The sequence below is a fragment of the Hemicordylus capensis genome, chromosome 6 (genome assembly GCF_027244095.1).
Source record: "Hemicordylus capensis ecotype Gifberg chromosome 6, rHemCap1.1.pri, whole genome shotgun sequence".
NCBI lineage: Eukaryota > Metazoa > Chordata > Lepidosauria > Squamata > Cordylidae > Hemicordylus > Hemicordylus capensis.
The window spans coordinates 84,840,113-84,853,353 of NC_069662.1; the positions used below are offsets into that span (position 1 = coordinate 84,840,113).

Below are 13,241 nucleotides of genomic sequence, written 5' to 3' on the forward strand. Positions count from 1 at the left end.
ACATTTCTTCGCTGTGCCACTTGAGGTGCCCAGCGGGGTACCTGGAGTAAAAATTCAGTACTGTGGTGTACACAGTACAATGCTCAATTGTAGATTCACCTCTGGGAAGCTCTTTGTCCTGAACTTCCCCATGCCATGTAGGTGACAACCCTATTCTGAGGCAGTAGCTGCATATACCATTCCTTGACCTTACTTTCATTTCATTCATGTCTTCACTGGCCAACCATATGTGCATGAATTAAAGTTGCAACTCCTCATGCGATCTTCAAGATCCATTAAGATCTCCATTCTGCTTTTATGGAATTTTAACCAAGGGTCATCCAATGAAACCGATTAGCAGGAGATGTAGGATGAACTAAAGGAAGCACTTCTTCACATAGCACGTAATTAATTCATGGAATTTGCTGCCACATGTAGTCATTGGAACTAGCTTAAATGGCTTTAAAAAGTGGGACTAGACCAAATTTGTAGAGGACAAGTTATGTGCTATCTCCAGGTTCAGAGGGAGATCTTCATCTCCTGCTTGAAGGGATACCTTCATCTCTACAGGCATCCAGTTGGCTACTGTGAGAAACAGGATGCTGGACAAGATGGGCTTGGCCTGACCCAGCCGGGCTCTTATATTATGAAAGACGATGAACCAGGGTAGTAATGGTGAGGCTCCGTCTACAGTAAAGGGGGGGATGGATGGACAGGCAGAGTGGGTTTGGTTCCTAATGTTGTTCACATATTTTAATCACTTTTTGCCCTTTCAGCCACAACCTCACAACATCATACTGTGAATGCTGAGATTACTGCAATTTTTAATGCAAATCTATCTATGACTGCTTTACATTACTTGTGAAATTAAGTCACTTGCTGAGTATTGTCTAGATCCAAGACTGTGATATTTCTAAAGCACATTTTGTATTACACCTAATCCCCATTTGAGATATCTGGGTTACATTATTATGGAAGTAATTAGACAAAGGCATTATAGGACAGGGTTCCTATGCCTTTTTACAGTTCCAAAGAAAAAAGAACTTTGGCAAGTGCAGCTTCTTCCATCATAATACTGCAGTAGCAATAGAAGCAATACTTGCCAGAGTTCTTCTTTCCACACAACTATCAATATGGCAAAGATCACCGATCAAAAGCATAACAAGGCAAATGTGAAAAAATACTTACATACCAATCAACAAACAATATTGCAAACAAAACAACATTTGCACCAGATTAAAACCTACTCCCATTTCATTCTATGAAGTGATCCTCATGATCGCCTGAGGAGGCTACCCTCTTTTGTGGGGAGGAAGCCTGAAAGCACTTACCTCCCCACAGATGATCGCAGCCAAGGCTCTGGGCGGGCAGATTGGTGGTGCAGACAAGTGGCGGCTTGTGTCCGCCTGTGCCTCACCCGGCAGCTCCAGGGGTCAAGTGAAAGGAAGCATCTCTGCGTGGTGCCCTGCCCCCCAGAGCCCCAGTAATTCACCAAGCAAGGGTGCAGTGAATTTCTGAGATCCCTCCCTCCCCGAGTGTGTCCGCCACATCTGCAAGCAGCCATGGCAGACACACGATCCATTCACCCATTTGGGGGGCACAATCGCACCCAAAACCTGGGTTAAGCAGTGGGTTCTGTAAGCGGGCTTGCTGCACGTGGGAGCTGCACGGCTCCCGTTGCTGCACACGAGCAGCAGAAACCGGGCTGGGCTCCCTTAGCCCGGTTTCTGCTGCTCGTAAGAATAGCTTCTAGATCTATTCTGGTAAAACACACATCTGTCAGACTTTATTCGCTATTAAGCAGAACTTGGTGGCATTTAGAGATATATCATTCAAATCCACTAAAAGATAATTCTAATGAAAGTTATCTGACCGTCCTGGAAAGTCTTTTTAAAATGGCAGCAAATAACGATCCTGAATGTCTTTGTAAAAATTACAGTATAATAATACATGAACTGTTGTTTCAATACTACCTGATTTGCATGTGCACTGACATTCAGTACATGGGATCTTCTTGAATCTCCCTTCAAGCACAGCAGTATGTACTGCATCGAGGCAGACTAATGAGTATGCTTTGCAATATTTTTGGACAGTAATCATACCAAGATATCTGGCCAGCTTTGTGACAGAAGCCTGGTTTCCTAAAACAACTGATTTATTTACATAACTCATATCTATTTGGCATTCCATATCACACATACACGGTCTGATCATTAATCTGGCTTTTGCCCCATTGATAGAATAAAATATGGCGAAAAAACAAAGAAATATAGCCTCCTCTCTAATGAGTGCAATATGGCCTAGAGTTCTTTTGCAACTGTGCTACCCTGGGCCATACACTTTAAATCACAAAGCAACAAAAGCAAAGCAGTGAACCCCATTTTCAATATTACCTTTCTGCTCTGCCATCTCTAGGAGCTCGTGCGCTGCCTTTGCCGACAGTGCCATAGGGCACTCAACAAGTACATGTTTCCCAGCCTCCAAGAACATCCTTGTGGAAGAGAAACAGATATACATTACAATTCCATACCTTGCTTCTCTTCTGAGAAGCTCAGAGCAGCTTATGTGGGGACTTCCAAATTATTCTCAGGAGCCTGACAACACTACCATTCCCAGGGATCTTTTTGGGTAGCCATTATAATACAGCCTTTTTGAAATTGGTTTCCAATGTGGAGTGTTCTTAACAGAAAATAGGAAGAATGCCTAGGCACTAAAGACCAATTTTGGATTTATATTTTGTATTTGTTATATTTTGTACTCCAATTAAAAGTTTCTTATTAATTCAGAAGGCCATATAAATATTTATACTGATACTTTGCTAGGTGAAAAAAGTGGAAGTGGCATTCAGGAAAAGACTGGGTTCACATTTCCACAGTTCCAGAAGCGGAAAAAAGGGACCATCGGAAAGTACATGAGCCACTATCGATATATATTTTGCACTTAGGTATCCATGCCCAAATATAAAATATTGTGAGAATTTTGCCCTGAGGATTTCTCTCAAGAAGATATGCTCTAGAGTAGTGGAGAATGGACATTCTAATAGCATTTTACTATTAGGAAATGAAAATTTCCTGCATCAAGCAAAGGATTGGACTAGATCGCTTATATGCCCCCTCCAACTCTATTCCATGAACAGTGATACCTGATGCTTTCCTCGTGGTTTCGGTTATTTGTACTAATGATGGCAGCATGAACCTCCTTGTTGTCCAGAGCTTCTTGTAGACTAATTTGTTTGACTTGATGAACATCACCTAGAGATCTCCTTTGTTTAGCAGAAACAAAAACAAATCAAAATACACCCACCATGAACTTCAACAATGTGATACAAATATGAAAAAAGAAGCAATGAGTGTGCTTGAATCATATAACAAAAGCTGGAAGATAACTATTGAGTTCTAGGGACTAGAACTTGGAAATTTAGTTGAAGTTCTGACTCAACCATGGTTGGCAACTTCCACTAGAAAATCTTTGGCACTCCAACTGTTTTTGAACTCTAATTCCCATCATTCCCAGCTATAATAAATTGTGGCTGGGGGTGATGGGAATTGGAGTTCAACAATAGCTGGAGTGCCAAAGGTTGTCTAGCACAAGTCAATTTGCTCTCATGCATACACAGAAACCAAATGCATTTCCACATATGAGCTCCCTTGCCGATCAACTTCACCTTCAAGCCCCCTAAAACAGGGATCTTTGTTGTGAGAGGGGAAAACATTTTTAGCAAAAATTCTTTATCACTGTAGTCTGGGTATATGGATCTGTCTCCAAGAAGAGAGTTGTCCAAGTACCACCCTCCTGGATTTTAGAAATGGTTACAAACATTTATTTAGGGAAATTTTCAGGTGAGAAGAACTTCTGAATTTCCGGACTTTTTATTCATTAGTTGTTTAGTAAGGATTTTAGAAAGTGGCTAAAGGTTTATTGTTGTTATAATTCTAAATGTTTGTTTGCCACCTCAAGCATATGGAGAGTTAAGATAAACATATATGATGATGTTGGACCACTTGCTCCAGAGGAATGGTGAAGAAGCGATAAAAAGGTTAATTATCTAACTGTTCACAGATGGGGGATGGTCAGTGGATTTTTCTGTTTCTAACTTTTATAGACAATGAATGCTTTAGTACAGCAGAAATAAAATTACATTTTAAATGCATTGTGAAATGATTGTTATACCTTTGCTGAATTTGAACAGTTTCAAATATTTGAAATCTATGAAATTTGGTTGTTTTTCCTTCTAAGTGAAGATCTTACAGAAAATACTGATGTTCTGGTTTCAGGTTCACCCCCTTCCAAGGTTGCACTGGATTTCAGCCAAGGTACATAAGTAGTTACTGAGTCAGACCACTGGCCTATCTAATTCAGTATTGTCAGCTTGGGCCCTCCTGCAGATGTTGACCTACAACTCCCATAATCCCTGCTATTGGCCACTGTGGCTGGGGATTATGGGAGTTGTAGCCACCTAATGACTTGATTAGTAAGCCAGAGGTTGCCGGTTTGAATCTCCACTGGTATGGGAAACACAGCAGCGATACAGGAAGATGCTGAAAGGCATCATCTCATACTGTGCAGGAGGAGGCAATGGTAAACCCCTCCTGTATTCTACCAAAGACAACCACAGGGCTCTGTGGTAACCCGGAGTCAACCCCGACATCACACTTTACCTTTAGTCTAAAAATAGCGGGCGGGGGGACCCTAAGCTGAGCAGGCTTTGTCTACACTGACTGGCAGCAGCTCTTCGTGGTGCAAGACAGGAGCCTTTTCCAGCCCTACCTGGAGATGTCAGGAATTTAACCTTGGACCTTCTGCATGCAAAGCAGATGTTCCACCACTGAGCTACAGCCCCATCCCCAAGGAAAGTCAAGCAAACAAAGAAAACAATGTGAGACACGAGATCAAATATGCAGACTTTAAAACCTCCAATTTTGAAACACATGTTTGAAAAATCCATGCTTCAAATTTTGATTTTACAATTAAAGAACAAGTTTTCAGGAATGGATAATGCGACAATTCAGCTTTCAACCAAACCTGAAAGTTGAGTTTAGGCTGGTTAAGATCCTTTGAAATCCATAGGTTTAAGCAGGTGTAATTGGGCTGATGGTAGCCTTCTGCTTTTGTAGAAAGGTATGTGCGAGTAACACTCAAAATTTGAGATGAAGTTCTGAATTCCCTGTCTCTCTCTCTCACATTCAGAATATGCAAATTTATGAATTCATTATGGATCCAGGATTAAATCCTGGTTGTCTGTGATGTCCCTGAGCTTTGAAAACATATGCTCCCGCCACTCTTTCATGCATAAGACTCAGAATTCTACTTCTGATTCTTGTAAAGGAAATTCAAGTTTGCTTGTTATGCCTGGACTGAACAATCTTGGCTTATTCTAGCCAGGATTCCAAAATAAACCAGTATCTGAGCATCCTCTCCTACCTGTAATAGGTTGTCCAGAGCTTCCAGGTTGCCTTGAACAACATAAACTTGTTTCAGGCTGGCTAGAGCCCTGAACAAGAATGCTCCTATTATTTATTTATTTAAAATATTTATACCCTACTGCTCCAGTGCACTACTGCTCAGGGCAGCTCACAACAATAAGATAGATACTCTAATAGATACTCCTATTAGAGGCTGGGACATTTTGTTTGGGGCTCCTGCTTGTTTACAAGGCTCTCCACAGTACTGCTGTTATTGGCTTCAAGTTCCTCTCAAACTACCTCATTAACTGCCCCCTTAAGTCAACTAGGTTCCAAAATGGAATCTGTACATTTAAACCGGCCAACCTAGACAGAGCTACGTTGCGCTAAGGCCTAGGAGCCAAGTTCACTATAATACATTAAAAATGTCCCACTAGGAGATGCTTGTTAAACCAATACATTAACCTTCTCTCACCTAGACACAAAGCCCAGCAATTTAAGATGCTCTGCAGGACTGGAAGGCAAAGGATTCAGCAAGTCTCTGATCCGCACTGATCCCGCAATCCCAATCCCAATCACCACAGTCCCAAACATTGCGAAGCCTGCAGAAAAAAAGGGGGGAAAGGGAAGGTTGGAGAGACTACAGGAGCATTTCCCCTCTCCCCCTCCACCACCTATTACCTTTACATTATCACAGAATTGCAGCTGGCATTTGCAGCTAGCTATCCAGAGAGTGTAATTGTTTAAAGAGCATTTCCTCAACCCTAATGAAGTTAATTAAATCTGAGACATCTAGCACATTACAGGATTGCTCTTTAACAATATGGATGCAGGAAAAAGATGTGTACGTGTTAATTTTTTTAATTTATATTTTGAGCTGAGATAAAACAAGCCTCTGAATCTAAGACAAAGAGAATTAGCATACATTTATATATTACATAAGAATGAATTCATATTAGCTGTCTGTCTCTAAGATATACAAGGTGTTTATAAGACCCTATATTAATATATATGCATGTGCACAAATGCATTCGGAAGGCCGGAGGGGGGTGGTTCTTAAAGGTGCAGGGAGGGTGCTCTTACCTCCCCTGCTGCATCCCTCCCTCCAGCGCTCTCCCCCAAATCGCTGCCACAGGGCTGCAACATACCTCCTTGCAGCCCCGGTTAGCATCCTACTGGAAGTGGCTGATGTGCTTTTCCTCCTATCTTGCTTCCACACAATCACTTCTACCCAGGCTTTCTTTTTACATTACTTCCACACAACTGAAAATCGGGAGCACACACAGCTCCCAAACCCAAGAAGAATACAGATTTTGATTGTGTGAATGTCCTTGTAGTCATCCTCCATCTACAGACCACGTTTTCCTTCTCCCTAGGCTATAAATAAGTTTTTAAACCAAGACCCACTAGACATAGAAAGTCTAAAGTTTTAAAAGCCATCCCCCTTTACTTCTTATTGACTAGTCCTTAACTCCTATCCCCTTAAGAACTCCTACAGATTATCTTTTTCCTTGTAATTTAGGAAGTTTCCAATTTTCAACAACTTACTTGTAGTATTGCTAGCAATGGGGAAAACTCAACTTCTCAGTTTGCTTGCTGTCTGCCTTCTCAAGCAGACAGATCAAAGTTCACTTGCACTCTCTTTACTTTCTTAACTTCAAGTTTTCTGCATCGTGCTACCAAAAGATAAGGAATGTTTTACCACACAATATGTGCTGGTTTGTGTTGAAATTTGGGGTAAAATGGTCAGCAGAATGGCCATGTGATCTTAAAAAAAACAACAGTCAGCAAATGGCTGTTTGCCTTCAACCTCTGTAATATTCTATCAATTCAGCAGCAAATGGCTGGGAAAGAGGAGGCAATAAAGGAGTTGGAGGGGTGAGGGGAAGATTCAAGAGGAAGCAGAAGAAAGAAACATAAGCCAAGAATGGACCTGCACAAATATCGCAGGGGGGTGGGGGGGGGAGTGGGGGAGAGAGAAACTTTCACCTGGTTTGGGTGGAAACAATACAAAAGATGTCCTTACCTACAGAAGCATACAAAGGTAGACAAATAGCACTTCTCAGTTCTTCTCTAGTTTAGAAGAATTTGCTACTTTCTCCACTTTTTCTATCATAGAGATAAAGCATTTGTGCTTGAGACTGCCTAAGATAAGCATGAAAGGAAAACTTAACTGCCTAGTTATCAGTCAAAAACAGTAACTGCGTGGGTTCGAGTCTAATTGAAAGCAGACTTTTTTGAAACTAGAAACTATGGCCCTGTTTGGATATAACACCAAACCATCGGTAAATATGCCAGAGGTTTGAGTTTGTGATTGTCTGAAACCATGAAGCTGCAGTTTTGTCACCCAACCATGGCTCTGTTTTCGCTCCCAAACCTGAATCTGAACCCTCTGTTTATAGTGAGTTTGCTGAAACCTGAGGTTAGAAGGCACCATTGTGCCATCCAAATCCTGCCACCCACCATAATCTGGGTTTTGTGCACAAGCTCCTCCTGCCACCATAGAGAGGCTAGCTCAGAGCAGCCCATAAATGCATCAGTTCTGTGGCAGCTGTCCGCCTCTTGGAGCTGATGCCCTGCCTTCTGCCATCCCCTTGCTGCTCCTGCTATTGCTTAGCAACAGGGATGCTGCATCCCTGCAGCTCCTCCATTAAAATGGATGAAATGGCATTGGGGAAAGCATACTTTAAGTAAAACGAAAATAGACACACATTCAAGGAGCCCTTTCATTCACTTAACACCCGATCTAGCCCCATTCCTGGGGTTCTTAGATGTTATCAATGGAATGTGGTTTCTTTAGCCTAATGTACACAAAGATGCAGGAGTGGCGGTACCAGGCCGAGAGACATGCCTAAGAATCTTAGGGGAAGACACCAGTTGCGGGCTATGGAAGGGCCAGGGCTGCTCATCTGGTACTCCAGGAACAGATCTTATTGATTTCCTGGGAGGGGGTATGTATATTAAGGGAAGCAAAGGATCCTTGGGTTTCGTTCATTGTAACCAAGGGTGCCACCAGCTTGCAGACCTGGGTAAAGCAATGAGAAAGACCCAACACACACTCATCCTTGTGCTGGTTTGCCAGCCAGAGGGGTTAGCCTTCTCATGAAACACTAATGTGTTTCCACTCTCCATTTGACTGCAGTCTCAGGAGGTCAACCTTGATAATATAGGGGGCCCTATGTTGTGGAGCTCCCTGCACCACTGGTTAACAATAGAAATCATACTCTGCACTTTCCCCATTCCACCCAACCCTTCCAGACGTAAAAGTGGTCTTTGGTGCTTGAGCAATTCTGGCTTGGGTAGGCAGTCAAGGAAAGAGTGGGGATGAATCCCACATCCCAGGCTAATCACTACCATCTGGGCCTGATGCTGTGGTGAATGCAAACCAGTCACCACAGGGCACTCTGGGTCAGGACACCCATGGATTTGAATAGTCCTTGGCCAATCAGGTGGCCATGAGCAGCAAAACCAAGCATGGAGATGTGTTGCAGGGAGACCAGACTCTTTTAAGGGGTACTTATTCTCAGTTCCCAGCAGTTGCTGGAACTGGGAGGAATGTTGCCGAGGGACCCTTCCTGGGGCTTTGGTGGAACTGTCAACTGGGCTCAATCATAAGATAGGGATGGGGGTCTAGGTGGAGGGAAAAATAGAGGAAGAAATGGGGAGGAGGGCTGTGCATCTCATGGCATATGTGCTGGAGAGTGGGCTGGTGTGGGTGTGCCACAAATGTTCGTTGCCATAACAAACTCATTCCACGAACATATGAGAAAAAGTAGAGAGGTTTCTTGTGTAGTCTATCTTTGACCTCTGCAAGTGGGTAGAGAGGGGCCCAATCCTCTCTTCCCAGGGGAGGAAAGGGGGGGGGATCACAATAATCTTCCTCCTCAACTGCAGAAGACACTGGTGCAAGTGGTGTGAGGAAAGGGTTAAAATGTCTTTGCCCTACTGAGGGCGAAGCCTAAAAGGCACGATCACAGTGAGCATGCCCCCTCTAACATCATGGCCAGTGGTTGCAGCTTCACTAGCATACCGATGCCTTGCCCACCATCTGGTGACAAGAATGGAATGGAGCTTGCTGGGATGCAGGCTGGGCAGGCTAGGAGGAAGGAGGGCTTCCTCTGCCCAGAAGCGGGAGGTTGCCAAACCAAAGTTGGTCAATCATCTGCAGCATGAGTTTCAGGCTCATAGATTAGACACAGCTTCGTCTACCCAAGGTTTCATGCTGTGTACAAATGGGGCCTGATTTTTTTCTAGATGAAGCATCTAATTTGATTTGTTGATATAGCAATGTATTTTTTGAACTCTTTCTTAGGTATTCATTTTTTAAATCCTGGAATCCTGGTCCTCCAGCTAATTAATCCTGTGGCTGTAATGGGCCTTCTTTCTTCAGTTGAAACATCTTTCTCATGCTGGTTCAAAATAGTTTTCCAATAAGACCCACATTCAGGAAGTACTAGTAACTGAAAAGTGCCACATGACTGGTAAATGCAGAACACTGTGAATAATTCACAGAAGATCTTATGATCAGAGATTTATGCCACTAATTTGGAAGAAATTTCTTATCCAAAACAAATGGCTTCAGAGGCAGTTTAAAATCAACTTACATAGACACTGAGCTCTTTCTCACAATCTGTGAAAAGGCCTTGAAGGGACGAGGGGAAGAAGCCTCAAAAAGCTTACCTCCCCAGCAGACTATCCTCTCTTTGTTGCTGGGCAGGCGGATTGCCTGCCTGAACGATTGCTGGCTTTTGCTGGCAGGAGGGAGGTTTGGGGGCCAGGAGGCCCCCAGAACTCCCATAATGCACTGTGTGCTTGTGTGGTGCATTATGGGGAGTTTGATTATGCTGGCCGGGAGGCTGCTGGTGTGTGGGTGCCGCACAGAGCCGTGTGGCACACCGACACACTATCAGTTAGCCCGGGCTAATGGCAAGTATGTGCCCTTAACCCAGGCTAACCGCCAGGGCTCCCTTGCGGGTTTGCCACCACACTGCTTCCAGGAGCCACACTGCTCCTGGCAGTTCTCACACACAGGCAAAACCAGGTGGGCTTCCCTAGCCCAGTTTTGCCTGCACGTGAGAACCACCTCAAGGTTTTTCTGATAAGAACAATGGGACATTTGCCAATGATTTTTATAGAAGCGCAGAACTGCACTCACAAATGTCCCCCAAACTGATAGTGTCAGACTGATGCTCTGAAGGTATTGTTGTGTCCCCTCTCCATTTTCCAGAGTGGCAAGAAGTTATAGGGTAGCGCTCCTCAGGTTGGGTTTAATTTGAAGACGAGAGTGCTGGAGATTTATGGCATTTCTGTTATACCTGCTTTATTTACAAATATACAAGTAGAGCACAAGAGGAGGCAAGCCCAATCATGCCCACTGCTACAGACAGTATGTCCATCACCTCACACTGGATCCTTCAACACTCTGTTCTCTTTCTGCCCCTGTCTCTGCCCCAGATTGCTATTTCCTCCTCCCACAAACATACATCTTATATCAATCCCGTCCCTTAGCTTAAGGAGGGTTGACTCCTCCAAGCTCTGATAGCTACTCACAACAGAGATCTGCAGCTGTCTCCCAAGCATTAACGTCCATTAAGATCATCACAGTATCCTGGGCTGTTAGCTAGCAATCTTTCATACAAAATAATCCTTGGCCTTCAGCCACAACAATATTTGCCACATATGTTGAAGGGTCTGAGTCATGAACCAGACAGAATAGACCAGGGACAACAGATTTCTGTATCCTCAAGGGAAAATTCTGTTCTCCATATTGTAAAGGGAGTGGTAGTATTTTGCTGTACAAACCAAGCTCTTATTAAGTGGTCAGACTCCATAAGATTTAGTGCCATCTATCAGAGAAGGCTTCACATATGCTCAGGTAAAGCATTATAATACAAATGCATAGATATTAAATTAATGCTGTTACATAAAGACAGAAAATGTGAGTATGTGTTAAAATGGGAAAGTATTTTTCCGTTCTTGACAAGTGAAACTGTGTGTAAAATATTTACTATAAACTAAAATGATTAAAATTTGAGATGACTACCAGAAGTCAATTTATTTGGGCCTGGATCCATTAGTCATCCCTGCCATATGCAGAACTGAAATACGAAGACCAACAGTCTGAGAGGACCCAACTTAATGTGAAGTGGGAGATTACCTCTTATTAGTTATATTACATATATAAGCTGCTGTGGGGAGGTCGGGGCACTAATTCAGATTGGAGCCTAGTTCTGGAGGAGGGGGTGGTTGGCCATTTCTTTCAGCACAGTTTTCCCAGTTTAGATCCTCACCCCCCATGCTGCTATTTGCTCAATGGGGGAAACATACAGATACCATATGGGCTAAGTGATAATATCTTTGTTCTTGTTTTGTATTTTGTAAGACTTTCAGGAACTTATTCAATAAATAGGGTTTTAAAAAAATATTCTTGTATCTTCTTTTGAACTGTACAGAAATCTGGTTTGGGGCACAAACATTACTAACCCATAGTATCTTTTCACTTTATTTTAAGTGTTCTACCTGCCCTTAAATCTCTACGCATTGCCAGTCATTTTTAGCACATTGATAACCTGGGGGGCAGGGTGGGAAGAGGCCAGTTCTGCCCTACAATTGAGAACAGCTCCCAAGTCTGTAGGGCTGGCTTCAAAAAGTGTGGAGGCCTGGCATTTGCTGGGAACCAAGAATCAGGAAACGGTTGCTGGGCCATTTTCACTTTGAACTGAGCACTCAAGTCAAAGGCAATGTGAGACAACTGTTGGTTTGCACACCAGGATTCTTCCAGGTTAAAGGGGCTCACTGATGGTGCCTTGCCCCAAATCCTGTATGGACTAAATATTAACTGGAGGTCAATGTTTTGAAACATTTTTTGTTCTTAGCTATACTGCCTTTTGGATTAATTCTTTCCTTGTCATTGTTTACTCTGTTCTTTTACATTATAGAGAATGGTATATCAGCAAAATGCCTGTATTTATTAAAAAGCAACTGTAAGATGTACAAGTAGTTAAGTATACACAGGAAGGGAATCAGCCCCTGTATAAGTATTGACGTGATCAGGCCTCTTCAAATCAGCAGCATTATTTGTTTGGTTTAGCAATTCTTACTCATCACAAGCAACCAGGCAAGTGTCTACTGATAAGCCCAACTAAGGAACTTGTCAACTCAAATGAGGACAATGAGTAAAGAACTTGAATGTTTACACTCTAAGCTGAACCAATAGAAGCTAGCAAGGCCATTTGAATCCAAAATATAAAATATAATTTGCTATGTGCTTCATCACCCACTAGAGGGAGCCCTTAGTATCTCAAATTCTGCTGTAGGAACAATTTTTCTCCCCTCCACTTATCACCATTGGTTTTTATAAATGCATGAGGGCTGCACAACTTCTGCCCTCCAGCTGTGGTTGAACTACAATTTCCAGCCACAGTGTTAAATAGTGAGGAATGATGGGAGCTGTAACATCAGCAAGGGGGCTAAAGCTGTGCAGCCCTGCTGTCTATATTTCTTTAAAACTGTAGGCTAGATTCTAGTTAGGATTCCTATCCTTTCACATTATAAGACAACAGATGTTAGCCAAATTTTTCAGGGCTATCTATTAATTTTTGAGTTAATAACCTGTGCTCCATCCCCAGCACAGCATCGCTCCAGTGGCTGTTGCTGCTGGTATCCATCTTCTGTTTCTTTTTTCGATTGTGAGCCCTTTGGGGACAAGGAGCCATTTCTTATCTATCTATCTATCTATCTATCTATCTATGTAAACCACTTTGGGAACTTTTGTTGAAAATAGGTTTATAAATATTAATATCCGTATGAAAGGGATCAGGCTGTACAGCCACCCTTCTCTCCCCTTCCTCTCCTCGCTTC

At 42.9% G+C, this 13,241-nt stretch overlaps 1 protein-coding gene across 4 annotated transcripts in view; it reads right to left on the reverse strand.

Moving 5' to 3' along the window:
* BLVRA (biliverdin reductase A) overlaps window positions 1–13,241 on the reverse strand; it is a 42,174-nt gene that overhangs the window by 13,830 nt on the left and 15,103 nt on the right. For 2 of the 4 annotated variants that reach the window (XM_053260338.1, XM_053260336.1), the window contains 3 exons: window positions 5,857–5,983; window positions 3,122–3,241; window positions 2,373–2,470 (listed from right to left, as the gene is read on the reverse strand). In XM_053260338.1, coding sequence (XP_053116313.1) covers window positions 2,373–2,470; window positions 3,122–3,241; window positions 5,857–5,975 — 337 coding nt within the window. In that variant the 5' untranslated portion in view covers window positions 5,976–5,983. Of the gene's footprint in view, window positions 1–2,372; window positions 2,471–3,121; window positions 3,242–5,856; window positions 5,984–6,929; window positions 7,057–7,407; window positions 7,491–13,241 lie in introns of those variants that run through there. The other 2 variants (XM_053260340.1, XM_053260339.1) reach the window with 2 other exon arrangements.